Source organism: Sceloporus occidentalis, unplaced genomic scaffold (assembly GCF_023333645.1).
Source record: "Sceloporus occidentalis isolate IW3139 unplaced genomic scaffold, rSceOcc1.0.p SCAF_8, whole genome shotgun sequence".
Taxonomy (NCBI): Eukaryota; Metazoa; Chordata; class Lepidosauria; order Squamata; family Phrynosomatidae; genus Sceloporus; species Sceloporus occidentalis.
The window spans coordinates 47167347-47181822 of record NW_028316988.1 but is presented as its reverse complement, the minus strand read 5'-3'; the positions used below and the strand labels follow the sequence as shown (position 1 = coordinate 47181822).

General features: G+C 42.8%; 1 protein-coding gene across 3 annotated transcripts in view; it reads right to left on the bottom strand.

The window, feature by feature from the left end:
* Window positions 1–14476, bottom strand: part of LOC149308838 (connector enhancer of kinase suppressor of ras 2-like) — a 318424-nt gene that overhangs the window by 34406 nt on the left and 269542 nt on the right. For all 3 annotated transcript variants that reach the window (XM_089536538.1, XM_089536539.1, XM_089536540.1), the window contains one exon: window positions 4897–4945. In XM_089536538.1, coding sequence (XP_089392664.1) covers window positions 4897–4945 — 49 coding nt within the window. The remainder of the gene's footprint in view (window positions 1–4896; window positions 4946–14476) is intronic.

Genomic DNA, 14476 nt, shown 5'->3' with positions numbered 1-14476 from the left:
GCTCTTTGTATGCCTTGTTCAAAGCACCATTCATTACAGTGGGCCTATATACATAGGAAACTGCTTTAGTAGCTCATTTCCAGTGCGCATGGTATTGATGTAACACTGATGTTTTCTGGCAGTTATTTTCATTGCTTCCCCATTATCTGGGGGGAGAGCAACTAGATCAGGAAGGTACCTATGAAACACAATGGGGAAATGTCAGCATGGGGAAACATGTTTGGAGGGGTGGGATGTAGATTGCCTCACTCCTCCATTCCCAAAACAGAGCCTGATTCACCCCTGACTCGAGTGTTGAGAAACCTTAAGAAGGACTGACAAGGATCTTTGCAGTTTGAGACTTATTCTGCACCAAGTTCACATGTGCTTTGGGTGTGTGCGCACGTGTGCAGAAAACAGCATGTTCAACACAGGAAGCAGCATTTTCTGTGCAGAAGATACTATTTCTATGCAGAATGTTGTTGCTGGGGGTTTATCTGGTGCAAAACATGCCTGCGGTTGACTGCCATAGAAAGCAACGTCTTCTTCACCGAAGTTATCATTTCTTGCACAGAAAAGGCCATTTCCTGTGCAAAACAACCAAATGTGAATTTTGTGCAAAATAAGTTCTGAATTGCGAACAAACATTAAAAACTGTGGTTTCCAGGCTTTCTCAGAGAGGGAAGAAATTCTTAAAATTACTCATTGCTCTTTTCAAGAAGAAATATCCCTACAGCAGTCCTATCATTAGGTAAAGTCAAACAACTGCCCCAGAGTTTGGGAGTAATGAAAGGCCAACAATTTGTTAACTCTTATTTTTGCACATTGTTTTTTTTTATCCTGGTAGAGATGGGGAGCTATGCTTGCAGGATTTTCTGCTACTTGCACTTAAATGGCTTTTGGTTATGTGTTCCATGGCTTAGATAAGGAGGGAATATCATTTGCTGTTCTGCCTCAGGCAACACAATGTTTTGGGTCAGTCCTGCACAGGTCTGAAGTAACTACTTTTGTAAAGAAACATACTTGGTTCCTTTTTATCCATCTTGATTTCAGGAGATTGATGCCTTCTTAGCCAAAGCTCAAGAAAGTTACTTCTTGGATTATAATTTCCAGAATCTCCATCCAACACAAACAAATGGGAGGGGTCCAGAAGATGTAGCCACCAAAGTAATATTTCGATGCTCTGTTTTGGCTGCCATAGGGTTAATCTACATGATTAAAATACTCCTCATTCCACTCAAATAGAATGTGATCCAGCCACTTGCAATTTGCAGGAGTTTGGGCATTTTGCGCCTCTCCTGAAAAAACCCTTAAGCTCAGTGGGAAAGGTTTTGTGGTTTTTAACGGAGTATCCGCGGAAATCTGCAAAAATGTGCTTTATTGCATGTGTGGTTGTGCATTTTCAGCAGGGAGAGGATGAACTGGGAATTTGTGCAGGAAAGTGAAGACAATCATCAATACAAATGTATGAGAATTTGCACTAATCTGCACAATACATTTATGATTAGCCACAGAAATGAATGACTTCCTGAGATTAAGAGTCTTTCAATTCTCTCTTAATTCAAAATTTAGTCCATGTGACAAGTTACCTGTTGACTGAAGGAATAGGTCAACCTTTAAATTGTCGTAACAAACATTGTGACTAACTCCTACAATCTTCTGTTGATCCCCACCATAGGCCTCCCTGTCAGTTTTACCTACTGACAGTGTTTTCTGAATTGAACTAGATTTGTTTTGGAGTAATTCAAGTTGAGAGGTAAAACCTTATTTCTTTCTACCAGCCAGATCCGCACTTATAAGTGACAAATTTGCTCTCGGATGCAACAGATTACTCATTTCCCCTTCAGAAGCCACATATATGAAATCTTAAGAAAAATGAATGTTAGCAGCAGCTGCTTTCAAAGTTGGTGCCTTGTTTGAAATCTTGAATGCCTCCCTAATTGCGCACTTTGTGACAAAATGCTGCTTTTGGTTACTTAGAATACAGCTTTCAATGCAACGCAAAACAACAGAGCTGCCAGGCCGTCTGTTCAAAGTGTTTGGCATCTCAGCTAATTATTCTGTGTTCACTCCTTGAAGAACAGCCTGAAGGAAGGAAGAAAAGTCTTCTCAGGCAAGTGAGCACCAACGTAAGGTTCACGGATGTTGCCAACTTGTTTCCCAACAGCATTGGATGTGTATGTTTGAGGGTCTAAATGCATACCTTCCAACATTTCGCTGAGGAAAACTAGAGCACATATGTCTGAGAAACATCAGAGTGTGGCCAAGACAGCAAAAGATATTAATGAGGAAGAACATACAAATTAGGAGAAGCTGCAGTAGTTTGCTTTTACCTGATGGTGGCCCTAAAGCAAACCTACCACAGGGTTTTCTTGTCAAGATTTGTTCAGAGGAGGTTTGTCATTGCCTTTCTCTGAGGCTGAGAGAGTGTGACTGGACCAAGGTCACCCAGTGGGTTTCTGTAGCTGAGCAAGGATTCCAACCTTGGCTTCTCATAGTAGTAACTCAACACTCAAAGCATTATAGCACACTGGCTCTCTTGTTATGTGCCTTCAAATCGGCTCCAACTTAAGGAGATCCTATCAGAATGTTTTCTTGCAAAAACTTCATCAGAGGAGGTTTGCCTTCTTCTGATGCTGAGAGAATGTGACCTGCCCAAGATCAACAATAGTTTTCCATGTCCAAAAAGGAATTTGAACCTTAGTCTCTCAAAGTCCCAGCTCAATGCTCAGATCCACAAAACCATGTTGGCTCTCTCCTAACTACAGGAAACCCACTGGATAAAGTGCTGGAAGATGAGTCAACACTTACACAAACCTAATTGATCCAATGCATCTACTCTAGAAGATGACTAGCAATTGGATTTAGGTCATTTGCCAAATGCTAAAAAGTAGCAGGAAAGACCCAAAAGGCAAAGAATCCAAAATATTGCAGAGTAAGTAAAATGAAGCATGAACAGAGACAAGTGCTGGTTTCAAAAAAATGCATTCAGTTCTGTTAGAACAAAGTTCAAGAGAGAGTCAGGTGGAAGGAAAACATTGTGTGCACATTGAGCACCAGCTATTTTTGGGGGTGGAGTTATCCTATGAGTGTTTCCCCCCCTAAATATTTTATGTATCTCTCTAAATCTTGGGGTTCAGCACTGAGAGATGAAAGGGCAATAGCTGTCAAACTCCAAGGTTCAAATAAGTGCAAACAAACAAAGAAAGAAAAATACAAAGGGACCATCTGGTCCCTCCAACAGTTCAATGAAATCTGGAAGGGGACTTGGGAGATTAAGGTCAAGTACCCACTGGGCCAAGAAATTCACTGGGTAACCTTTGGCCAGCCTCTCTCTCAACCCATCCTACCTGACAGGGCTATTGTTAGGAGAAAGAGGGTAGAGGAGAGTCTCTCTTCTAGTTTTGAGCCCATCTAATGACAACTGGGGTATAAATCAAACTACAGTTGACCCTCCATATCCACAGATTCTTTATCCATGCATTTAACCACCCACAGCTTGAAAATACTCAAAAATATATAAAGTTTAAAAAGCAATCCTCGAGTTTGTCATTTTTTATATAAGGGACATGATTTTAGTATACCATTATATTCAATGGGACTTGAACATCAATGGATTTTGGTGTCCACGGAGGGGGGGTGTCCTGGAACCAAGCCCCAGCGCATACCAAGGGCCCACTGCAGCATATTACAAAGAACTGTATTGTTTAATAGTCTTGGAATATAAAGCTAAGATTGAAAAAGAAAATCAGAATGCAGTGAGCGGAAAAGTGGAATGGCCTGCTTTAAATCTGGAAGATATGCACTATAAGATTTTTTGTTGTTGTTGCAGATCCTGTGTTTAGCTATAGCAGGAAAAAAAATTGAGTTTGGTAGTGCTATATCCCCATTCCCAAATGCTGAGAAGAAATAAAAGGAGCATGGCTCTATCCATTTTTGTCCTGTTAGGGAACTCCTCAAAAACATGCCCTGTTAATAAGAGGTTGCTTGACTATGATTTATATATTATTTAGTTCATGTGTATGCCACCTTTTTCCCAAGGCAACTCACAGACTAGATGGGAGAAGTCACCTTCTTGGACTACAACTCCCATCATGCTGGCTGGTGGATTTCTGAAAGTTACCATATATACTCCTGTACAAGTCGACCTCGTGTATAAGTTGATGGAAAGCTTTAGGGTCAAAATCATGGATTTTGATATGACCCATGGATAAGTCAAGGATAAAACTTAGGGAGCTATAACAAAGGATCTAAAGGAGAAAACACCACTTCCATCTTCCTTCTCCTCCTCTGGACCACATAACACCACTTCCCTGGTCTGGAGGAGAAGGTTTTAACATCGAATAGGGAAAGAAGTAGATTTAAATGTGGGGTTTAGTGGGGAGAGAAGCCTTTAACACTGGATTGGAAAGGAACTGAATTTAAACATAGGGTTTGGTGGGGAGAGAAGTCTTTAACACCAGATCGTGAAAGGAATTGCACAGAGAGAGACACAAACACTCCCTGCTAGCAGCTCTTTCTAAAATCACTGGTTGCTGCTTCTTTCAGGATCTTTCCAAACACTATCACTGTATTGACCCATATATAAGTCGACCCTGGATTTTAGGGTCAATATTTGGGTATACATTTCTTGAATTACAATACAATTCCCCCAAAAGCAACTTTTCCAAGCACTGGCTTTTACTGTAGAAATTATGCTAGGCTTTTTTTTAAAACACATTTTTACATTATTTTAACAGTCATTTTCATGTTGCTAACTAGAGAAAACTGCACGAGCCACTGCTCAAAAGTCACACTGAATCGTCGGACGCATCCACTATTAGTTCAGACAAAATAATGCAGAGATAACTGTACATCAGAAGATTAGCAATGGACTACTTCTGTTAAGAGTGCTACAGCAATTTAGTAATGATTTACCTTCCTCATCGATGTGCTTCCTTGACGCTCAGGGGCAGAACTCACATACCTAGAGAGAGAGAATCGGGGGGGGGGGGGGGGAAGGAAGAAAAGTTCATATCCGTACACAAATATAATCTATAGGAATGACACGATTTATATAGCTCCCAGTGACAGTCTGCAGATTTACCTGTCTGCTTTATGGGACTTACACCACACTCTTCTCTTGTACACAGAAAAGGATCAAAGAACAGGAGATAGTTCTGAGTTCCGCTCAATAAGGAAAAAGAAAACAACAGCTTCCTTTCAAAAAATGTGTTGCTGAGGTCTTTTGAGTTATTTAAAACAAAGGTGTGTTGTTTGGGTCTGTAAAGCAGATTTGAAAAATCATATAAAAGTCTTTCTTGACAAGGCTGTCATAAAAAAAAGGAAAGAAAGGAAGGAAGCTCAGGGGAAAACCAATCCAAGAAAATGTAACTGGCGCATGGGAAAGCATCTGCTTTGACAATCCTCAAAGCTGATTAGCTGATCTCTATTAATGCAAGCATAAGGGATGGGGGTTAGGGAACAGGGAGATGGAAAACAGTCGTCACTAGGATGATCGAAAGGTAACATGGCACAGTTACCAGCACTGGAAGCTGCCCTATATCTCCATACAATTGGGCCACTAAGCTCAGTAGTGTTTATCCTGTTTGGCAGTGGATCTTTGGGGTCCCCAGGCAGGAGACTTGCTCAACTCAAACTGGAGATATTGGTGATTGAAATGGAAACATTTTGCAGTGGGCCCTTGGTATCTGCTGGGGTTTGATTCCAGGACACCCCCCCCCCATGGATACCAAAATCTGTGGATGTTCAAGTCCCATTACTGTATATACAATGGCATAGTCAAATGGTGTCGCTTATATAAAATGGCAAAATCAAGGTTTGCCTGTTGGAATTTATATATATTTAAAATATTTCCAAGCCATGGATGTTTGAATTCATGGATAAACAAATCCATGTGCTCTACCATTGTGGTCTGGCCCTTTCCTAGAAATGAGCTATTTCCTCCATCACTTCCATTTGTTACCCCATGGATTGGCTCTGTTCGGCATTTCTACGCCTTCAAGTTGACTTATGGCAACCCTCCCCGAATTTCACAGTAATTCTGATGTGACTGCATGTGTCTCATCAGGATATGTGGCATTTTGCTGATGTTCAACATGCACTCCAGGAAAAAGAATTTTGATACTGTGCTCACCATACTTCTCTAACAGGTCAGAAGTTCCAAAATGCAGCACTGGCCCGGGTTTAGGTTCTTTTGGTCACTGGAGTCTTCCTGGTATTTTGTACTATGTGTATTCATATACATATTTGTAAACCTACCCACAATGTTCAGATTGGTGTAGATGGTTTGAGTCAAGATCTTTGAGTGGTAGCACTTAGACTCCTTTAGATTTGTTTTATCCCAAGGTCCATGTAAAATAGACCCAAATCAGCAATCCTGTCCACTAAAAAACCTGAAATCTGCTGGTCAGTCTGGAACGTATGCAAAAATATCATACCTGTAAATATCAAGTGGGGACAAAACCCAGTTATAAATGTGCCTTCTAGAGGGGAGAAATTATGGAAACCTAAAGTGTTTTTTCAGGTGGTGCCCCCCAAAAAGGAAGCTTCATCTCAAAATCTAATTATCATCAGGGTTTTTTAGTTCCATTAAATGTGCACCACTTTTGGTGACTCTGTGATTGAGAATGTATATTTGTATAGCATGACAGACACTTGCTGTTTCGATGTGACAAAGAGAGACACTTTAAATTATAGTGTAGATGTCCAGGCTGAGCATATGTGGAAGGTGAACTTAAAAACTTCTGACAGATGGCAAAAGTCCCCTGCTCTCACCTCAAGTCTCCAGGGGAACAGCCAGCCACCTAAAATGTCCAGATGCCCCAAGCTCAGTACTCCATGAATCTGTACCTTTCTCGCTTTCATTCATATGGCACTCTGTACTTTATTTCCTTTCACACATAGACCCAGCTTGCTTTTATCTCTGTAGCTAGAGAGTGACACTTGAGGAAGAACTATTTTCTCCAACCACTCCGTAAACTTCTTGGCCATCCAAGAAAAGACATTTATAAACCATCAACACTTGTTTGAAGAAAATCAGAGATGCCAGACAAGTATTGTTTCAGGGTAACCCACAAGAACAGCAACAGTCTGGTAAGAAACCTATTCTCTCATACTGTACCCTACAACTGCCTCATTTGGTAGGGACAGTCTTGATGAATCCTCTATTTTCTCACTTTTTCAGCTGTTTTTAAAAATGTCCCTGTTCCTCTCTCCTCTATCCTGTCTGCATTGGGCAGGGGCAACGCAGAGTATCCCGGTTGCTCAGATCTTCCCCTGTTACAAATGCCCCCCATTCTGATGCTGGGCAGCTGATAGCAATAGCAATAGCATTTACATTTGTATTCTGTTTATCAGTGAATTCAACACTCTGTCGCAGTTTACAGTCAGTAAGACAATTGCCCCCAACAAGCTGGGTACTCATTTTATTGACCTATGAAAGGATGGGTTAACCTTGGAGCCCTGGGATCGAACTCACAACCTTGTGGCTGCAGTACTGGCATTTAACCACTGTGTCACTAGGGCTCTTTCGGTCACAGGCACATCCCACTGAGTTTCCCAGTGCATCAGCTGCTGCCATGGGTTACTTCATTCATACATCAAAATGAGGCACCCAACCATGATCTGAGTGCATTGTTTTGGGCTCAGTGCAAGCGACTGGCAGCTGTGATGCTGGACGGCTCAGTGGGATGTTCATGTGAACAGCCACCCAATGTTGGAATGGAGGGCTTCAGATTTTCAGATCCAGAGCAAATAGTAAGTTTTTAAAAAGCATGTATACCCTGGTCATATGCTGATAAGTAGTTCTCGTCTAGTCTGTTTGCATCAGAACTGAGGTTTGGGCTCTGCATCATCCAATATCTCTACTAAGAGGATGTGGGGAGGCTGTTTTATTTCACATTTGCAGACAAGCACTCCTTCTCACTTTCCCCCCTTCGTCCTCAGTTCATTTCAATTGCTGCAAAGTTCAATGTGCAAAGGTAGTTTGCACTTGGTTTTGCCCTTCCCAGAAGACTCAGGCAAAAGCAAACTGCTGCAGCCTCTCGTAGCTTATTGGTTCTCCTTCATAATTTTCACCCTGTTAACCACACTCTGATGTTTCTTGGCCACATGTGTCCTAATTTTCACCTGGGAAATGTTAAAAGGTATTTTACCTTAGGTTGATAAGAAATCTGTGACACAGATTATAGCACATCATAGCAAACCAGAACAATGGCTGATTCCTAATGCATGGGTTGTACTTAGAAAATGCAAGGAATTGATTTGGAACAGTAAAACGTGGAGAATTTTGGAAACATCACTACACCTGATGAAGACTTGGCTTTACAAGGCACCTGCAAACAGCCATATATAATGCCATCCACAACCTCTCTTTCTGACTCTGACATGTTCCAGCCAGTTCTCTTTGGCTCAGGCTATTGGCTATTTATAGCAGAAGACGTCCTAATATGAGCATCTTGCACCTTGCTGCCCCTCAAGTAATTAAGGGTTCGGTGATAATAAATAGCTGCAAATTGGAGCCAGTCCAAGGAAGAGCTGTGGTGGCAGCCACACCGTCCGCAGCATTCAGAATAGATGAGGGTTGTGTGCATTCAGAAATTAAAATCTCTAAGTAGGTTTGCATGCATTTTGGACCACTTCTAGCCTTAATTTATAGAACAATGCAATCGCAAGCACAGATGGTCTGCTTTTCCAAGCTTACCTGCAGTGTAAACTATTGCTTATTTATTTAGGTCTCTATCTGGCTTCTCACAGAGCTGGGATTTGCACCCTTGGGCATCTACTCTACACCTCAGTGAGGGGCTCACCTCTATACATAGTGCCCTCAAGCACTCCCTCCGTTTCCCCAGGTTATTTCTGACTGTTATCTAGCCTCTGCAAGCATAGAAGGAAAAAAGAAAAACAAGGAGAGGAGGAGGAAGAGAAGCCTCCGCAACTGCCTTCACCTGCCTTGTCCTCTCCTTTAGACCACTCATATGGGCTGAGGGTCAGGAAAAATAATGTGCATAATTCCATTTGGGGTTTCAGCCCATTAAAGCTATCCCATTGAAAAAAAATACACAAAACTGGAGATGTCAAAAATGCTCAGTCATACCCTCCAATTGTCCCGATTTGGCAGGGAAAGTCTGGATTAATCCTCTGCTGTCCTGATTATTCTGCTGCTTTTCAAATGTCCCAGTTTCTCTCACCTCCTCCCACTTCCCTCCTTAGTCCTCAGGTTACTTCAGTTGTTGCAAACTGAGTTTCAGGTACCATAGTAGTCTGCACTCAACATCAGGAGGGAGAGGAGAGGAGGGGTGGAAACTTGCTCTTCCCAGCAGGCTCTGGCAAAAGGAAACTGCTGCAACATCTCCTAACCTGTGTGTTCTTTCTCATTGGTAACTTTTGCTATCTTGGCCATATCCTGATATTGCTTGGTCAAAGGTGTCCTTGTTTTAATCTGTGAAATGTTGGGGGGAGGGTATGCAATTGTACAATGGAGGGGGAAATTAAGGGTCCACAGTACTTGTGGAAAAATTCACTTCATATGTACATTACTTAACCAGAGTGTTAATGGGTAACAGGGATCATGTAACTCACCTGCTACAACATCTACCGGTCTATTTCCAGGCACTACTCAAAGTATAGTTATGACCTATAATGTTCTATACTTGACAGACCTTATTTCCTCATAGGAGCCTTCTTGGGCCCACAGTTCCTTCAAAGATGCTTTATTCTCAGTCCCTCAATCTTCACCAGCATGGATAATCGGGTCACAAGGTAGGGTCTACTTGGTGGCTGCCTCCAGCACATACCAGGTGCTGTAGGCTATCCTTTAGTTTAGATGAAGCCAATGGCAATGGCAAACCACTTCTGAGTATTTGTTGCCTAAGAAAATCCTGTGAAATTCATAAGGTTGCTATAAGTTGACTTGTAGGCACATACACAGAGAGACACCACAGAGCAGTATTGCAGTATTTGGAGAAAGTTGAAACCTAAAGGACATTTTGATCTGGAGGTGGGTCCAAAGCATACTAAGCAGGTGACTGAACAAAATCCTTGAGCATCCCTACAAGGGATTTCCTCTCCTCCTTGCCGCTCTGAGTCATCAGACTCACACGGCTTTGCAAGATCCTGTAAGCTGCTAGACTGTTGATGTACCCCTTATGGGCTGCTGAGCCATTCATCCCCTCTTCATAGCTGCAAAGGTAACTATTCCCACAGTGTCAATGATGACTCCAAGAATGACACCTTTGCAGCTTTCTGTCCTGGAAAGCAAAACTAATAAAGCAGCTATGAGATAAGTGCTGGAGTGTGCCCAACACACAGGACACTTCATCTCCCCCCTTTCCACACCAGGCTCTTTCCTGGTTCTTTGACAGAGTATATGGTTGCAATATGAAGCAAAGATGAAGCAGTTGGCAAGTCCAAAATGTGAAAGATGGCCTGGTATGGCAGCGAGCCAAGAAAGCAACTTGCCTTTGATTCTGAGTCACAACATAAGATTAATGAGTTATGAAATCTGAGCCTCTACAAACACAGACACCCTGCACTTTGTGCATTAATTCCAGATTAGTCTCTTGTAACCAACAGATAGAGCATGGTATAGTGGTTTGGTCATTGGACTATGACTCTGGAGACAAGGGTTCAAATCCTTGCTTGGCTGTGGTACCCTACTGGGTGCTCTTAGGCAAGTCACACTCTCTTAGGCTCAGAAGATGGCATGGCAAGACCCCTAGGAAGAAACTTGCCAAGAAAACCCCATGATATGTTCTTGATAGGTTATCTAAAAATTCTGTCTTAATTTCCAAAGGGGAACATATGTCCTCTGTGTGTGTGAGGCAATGATAAAATGTGAGCGACTGTGTTTTGGCCGCTCCAAACCGATACTTATGCATAATGCATAATATCTAATTACTTCATCAGGGGCCATCTCTAGATCTCAGCTTTTGGCCTGGAAACCTCAGGATGTGGGGCAAATCTGAGCTGGAAACTCTATTCTTCCCCATTTATTGTCTTAGAAGGTTATCGCAAGGGGGCAAAAATGTCCCCCGATGTGTTCTAATGAGCACGAGCGCGCACGGACTGTGATGGGAACCAGAATGCTAGTTTACCGCACGGTGGAACGCCGCTGCTGCCGCCGGGCGTTCCCATCAGGTTCCCGATGTGTTCCAGGAGGCGCCATTTCTGGGAACAGTTTCAAAAGAATTACCAGAAATGGCGCCTCCTGGAACACATCGGGAACCCGATGGGAACGCCCGGCGGCAGTGGCGGCATTCCACCGTGTGGTAAACTAGCGTTCTGGTTCTCATCACGGTCCGTGCGTGCCCACGCTCATGCTCGTTAGAACACATCGGGGGACGTTTTTGCCCCCCTGCAATAACCTTCTTAGTTGCTTTCCTCTAGAGCAGTGGTTCTCAACCTTCCTAATGCAGTGACCCAATAATATAGTTCCTCATGTTGTGGTGACCCCAAACCATAAAATTTGTAGTCTCAGATCCTAAGACCATTGGAAATATATATGGTTTTCTGATGGTCTTAGGCAACCCCTGTGAAAGGGTTGTTCGATCCCCAAAGGGGTCATGACCCAAAGGTTGAGAACTGCTGCTCTAAACTGACATGTACTACTGCTGCAGCTTAACAATTGAAAACTGTGTGTCTTCATGTCACCTGTTGACTTATGATGACCCCATGAACTTCATTGGGTTTTCTTAAGCAGTAAGTGGTGATTTTGCCAGTTTCTTCCTCTGAAATACAGCCTATAGTACCTGGTATTCATTGGAGATCTTTCATCATAGTACTAACCAATTTTGAAACTGCTTAGTTTCCAATATCAGAAGGGGCTCTGGTGCTTTCATTTCACTCCCCTTTGAATGTAGCAATGACAGGCTTGCATGGGAACCTGCGGTGGCGTGTGGCCTACTCGTGAGGTGCCCAAAGATCAGGTTTTGTAGGTATGGCCTAGAATGGCTGTATAAGTCCAAGATACCTCCTCATAGTAAGAAGGGAGGCTTTGGCAGCTCCAAACAGATACTTATTAAGTGGGAGAAAAGCCAATATATGCAGAAGACTGTGGGTGTTTGCGTTGTGCAATCCAGGATCGTGATTCCTTGGTTTCACGACATCTGCAGGGTCCCACGTATTTCACCCAAGCAGCAGAAACTAATTTTTCTGGGAGGAAAGGGAATGAAACCCAGAAAGCTGCTGGCCTCGAACCCAGTCTGTGAGTGCTGCCAGATCTAATGCTCTGCTCTTCTTCGCTTGCTTTTTTTTTTGGCACAAGCAGCAGTCGGGAGCAAAAGAGCAAGCCTACTGCTGATTTGGCTAGAGCCAGCATCTCTTTCAGGGTCAGCAGCCTGAGGCGCTGGTGGAGGAGACCCAGCTGTGATCGAGAAACCACTTTTTCTCCTTTCTTTTTCCTGCTGCTTTTGGACTGGAGGCTGCTGAGAAGAAATACCAATGACTCTGTACATTTCTGATTGGCAAGAAAGGAAGGATATATGTTTTGCTGAGTTTTCATCTATCGGGGCATGGGTTAATGAAATGCCTTTCACTTTCTGATGGATTATCAGTGGTAGAGGCTTGCAGGATCAAAGCACAGGGCTATGGGATTAGAAGGGTTGATGATGTTGACTGCCAGTCCTTTTCAAGTACCCCTGCCCCATCTGACTTTACCTGCAATCTTCATAGTACAGCTGACCCCCCCATATTTGTAGGTTTGACTTTTGCAGATTTGATTATTCACAAATTTGATTAGTATGTTCTCTCTAGAAAACTCTAGGTCCTCCAGTGTAACTATATGTTTAACCTCTAGCAGAGGCTGATCATAGAATTGTGTTGGATGACCTAGAGATTCCTAGAGAGACTACTTTTCTAGGTATTTGTATGTCCCTCCAGCATGATTCCAGCAGATGTTGAGCATGCACTTGTGCTAGTGTGTGTGTGTGTGTGTATATATATAGCAGATTTTTATTTGTGGTTTTCCCATTTTCCTGTGCTGCTATTCCCAGTGAAAGTGCAAGTTGGAATATTGGCTGAATCCATACTGCAGAAACAATCCAGTTTGACATCACTTTAATTGCCATGATAATGCCATGAGATTCTGGGGATTATAGTTTTGTGTGACATTCAACAGCAGGGAGAGGAATAGGGAAAGAGTCCTTCCCAGTAGGCTCATGCAAAAGCACACTGCTGCAGCCTCTTCTTGCTTTTGTGTTCTTCCTCATTAATACCTTTTGCCTCCTTAGCTGCACTCTGATGATGTTTGGCCATATCTGTTCCAGTTTACATCAGTGAAATGATGGAAGGTATGCCATTTTGTCACACGAGGTGGAGAATTCCAAATATATCTCTCCTTTCCTCTGGCAGTAAAAATACTACAATAACTGAGAAAATTACTAACAATTTGCTCCTCTTGGTAGTACCCCAAATCTGCTGCCTGAGATGCCCTGCCTAATGACAGGGCAGGCCTTGGCTTTCAATGTAGGGTCAAATAAGTGGTGTTTTTTGGTAACACAGAGCTCTTGGGAAATATTGGCAAGGTGTGTGTATGATGCCTAATGAGCTGCCAAGCTGTGCGTATAAAGAAGTCATAATAAAATTCTGATTGCTACATTCAGAATAAGCAGCAAGCAGCCACCCAGTGACAATCCACCAAAGACATGCGGGTCCTTTAAATAAATGCATCAAGCTAGCAATAAGGACAAACATTTACGTAATTATGATGCCAGTATTTCTGCAGTTCACACAATGTTAATTAGGGCGAAAATGAAAGATTAAAAAAGAGAGAGAGAGCTGTTTCATTTAAAGTACGCAGCAGGGACCCGCAGACACATTCATAATCCAAGGCCAAGATTGTTTTGTCTCTGTGCCTCTTCAAGGAGGCAATTTACATTTCCCATTAAATAAATAAAATGGGATGTAGAAAGGCAGGAGCCAGGAAATCGGATTCTTTTTTGACACTACTCAAGGGCAGACGAATCAAGAGGAAAAGCTGGCGGACAAGGTCCCATACGTATGGGGACACTACTAAGACCATAACGTACACAAATATTTCACAGAGGAAAGCTGGGACAGGTGTGGCCAAGCAAAATCAAAATGTGGTCAAGATGGCAAAAGTTGTTAATGAGGGAGAACACAAAGCTAGGAGAGGCTGCAGCAGTTTGTATTTGCTTGAACCTCCTGGGAAGGCCATGATTCTTCTCAGCTCCTCTTCGCTCCTCCCTTTGCCTTCCTCCCCGGAGTAAAGTAGTACCAGCGTGATTTGGAAATCTTTTGGGGAGGCCCTTCTCTCTTTTCCAGCACTCTTCCAGGGTAGACTTGGATCTAATCCACAACCCATCCCATGGAATTCTGGGATTTGTAGTTTGTTGTGGTAACAGTGCTGACGGAGACTGCTATGTGCAAATAATGTGCAGGATAGGTCCTGAACTGCGAAAATTCTCATTAGTGCAGGCTTCTTCTCATCAGGGATTCTCAACATGGTTTTTGACCACTTTTTGGAATATTTTTGAAT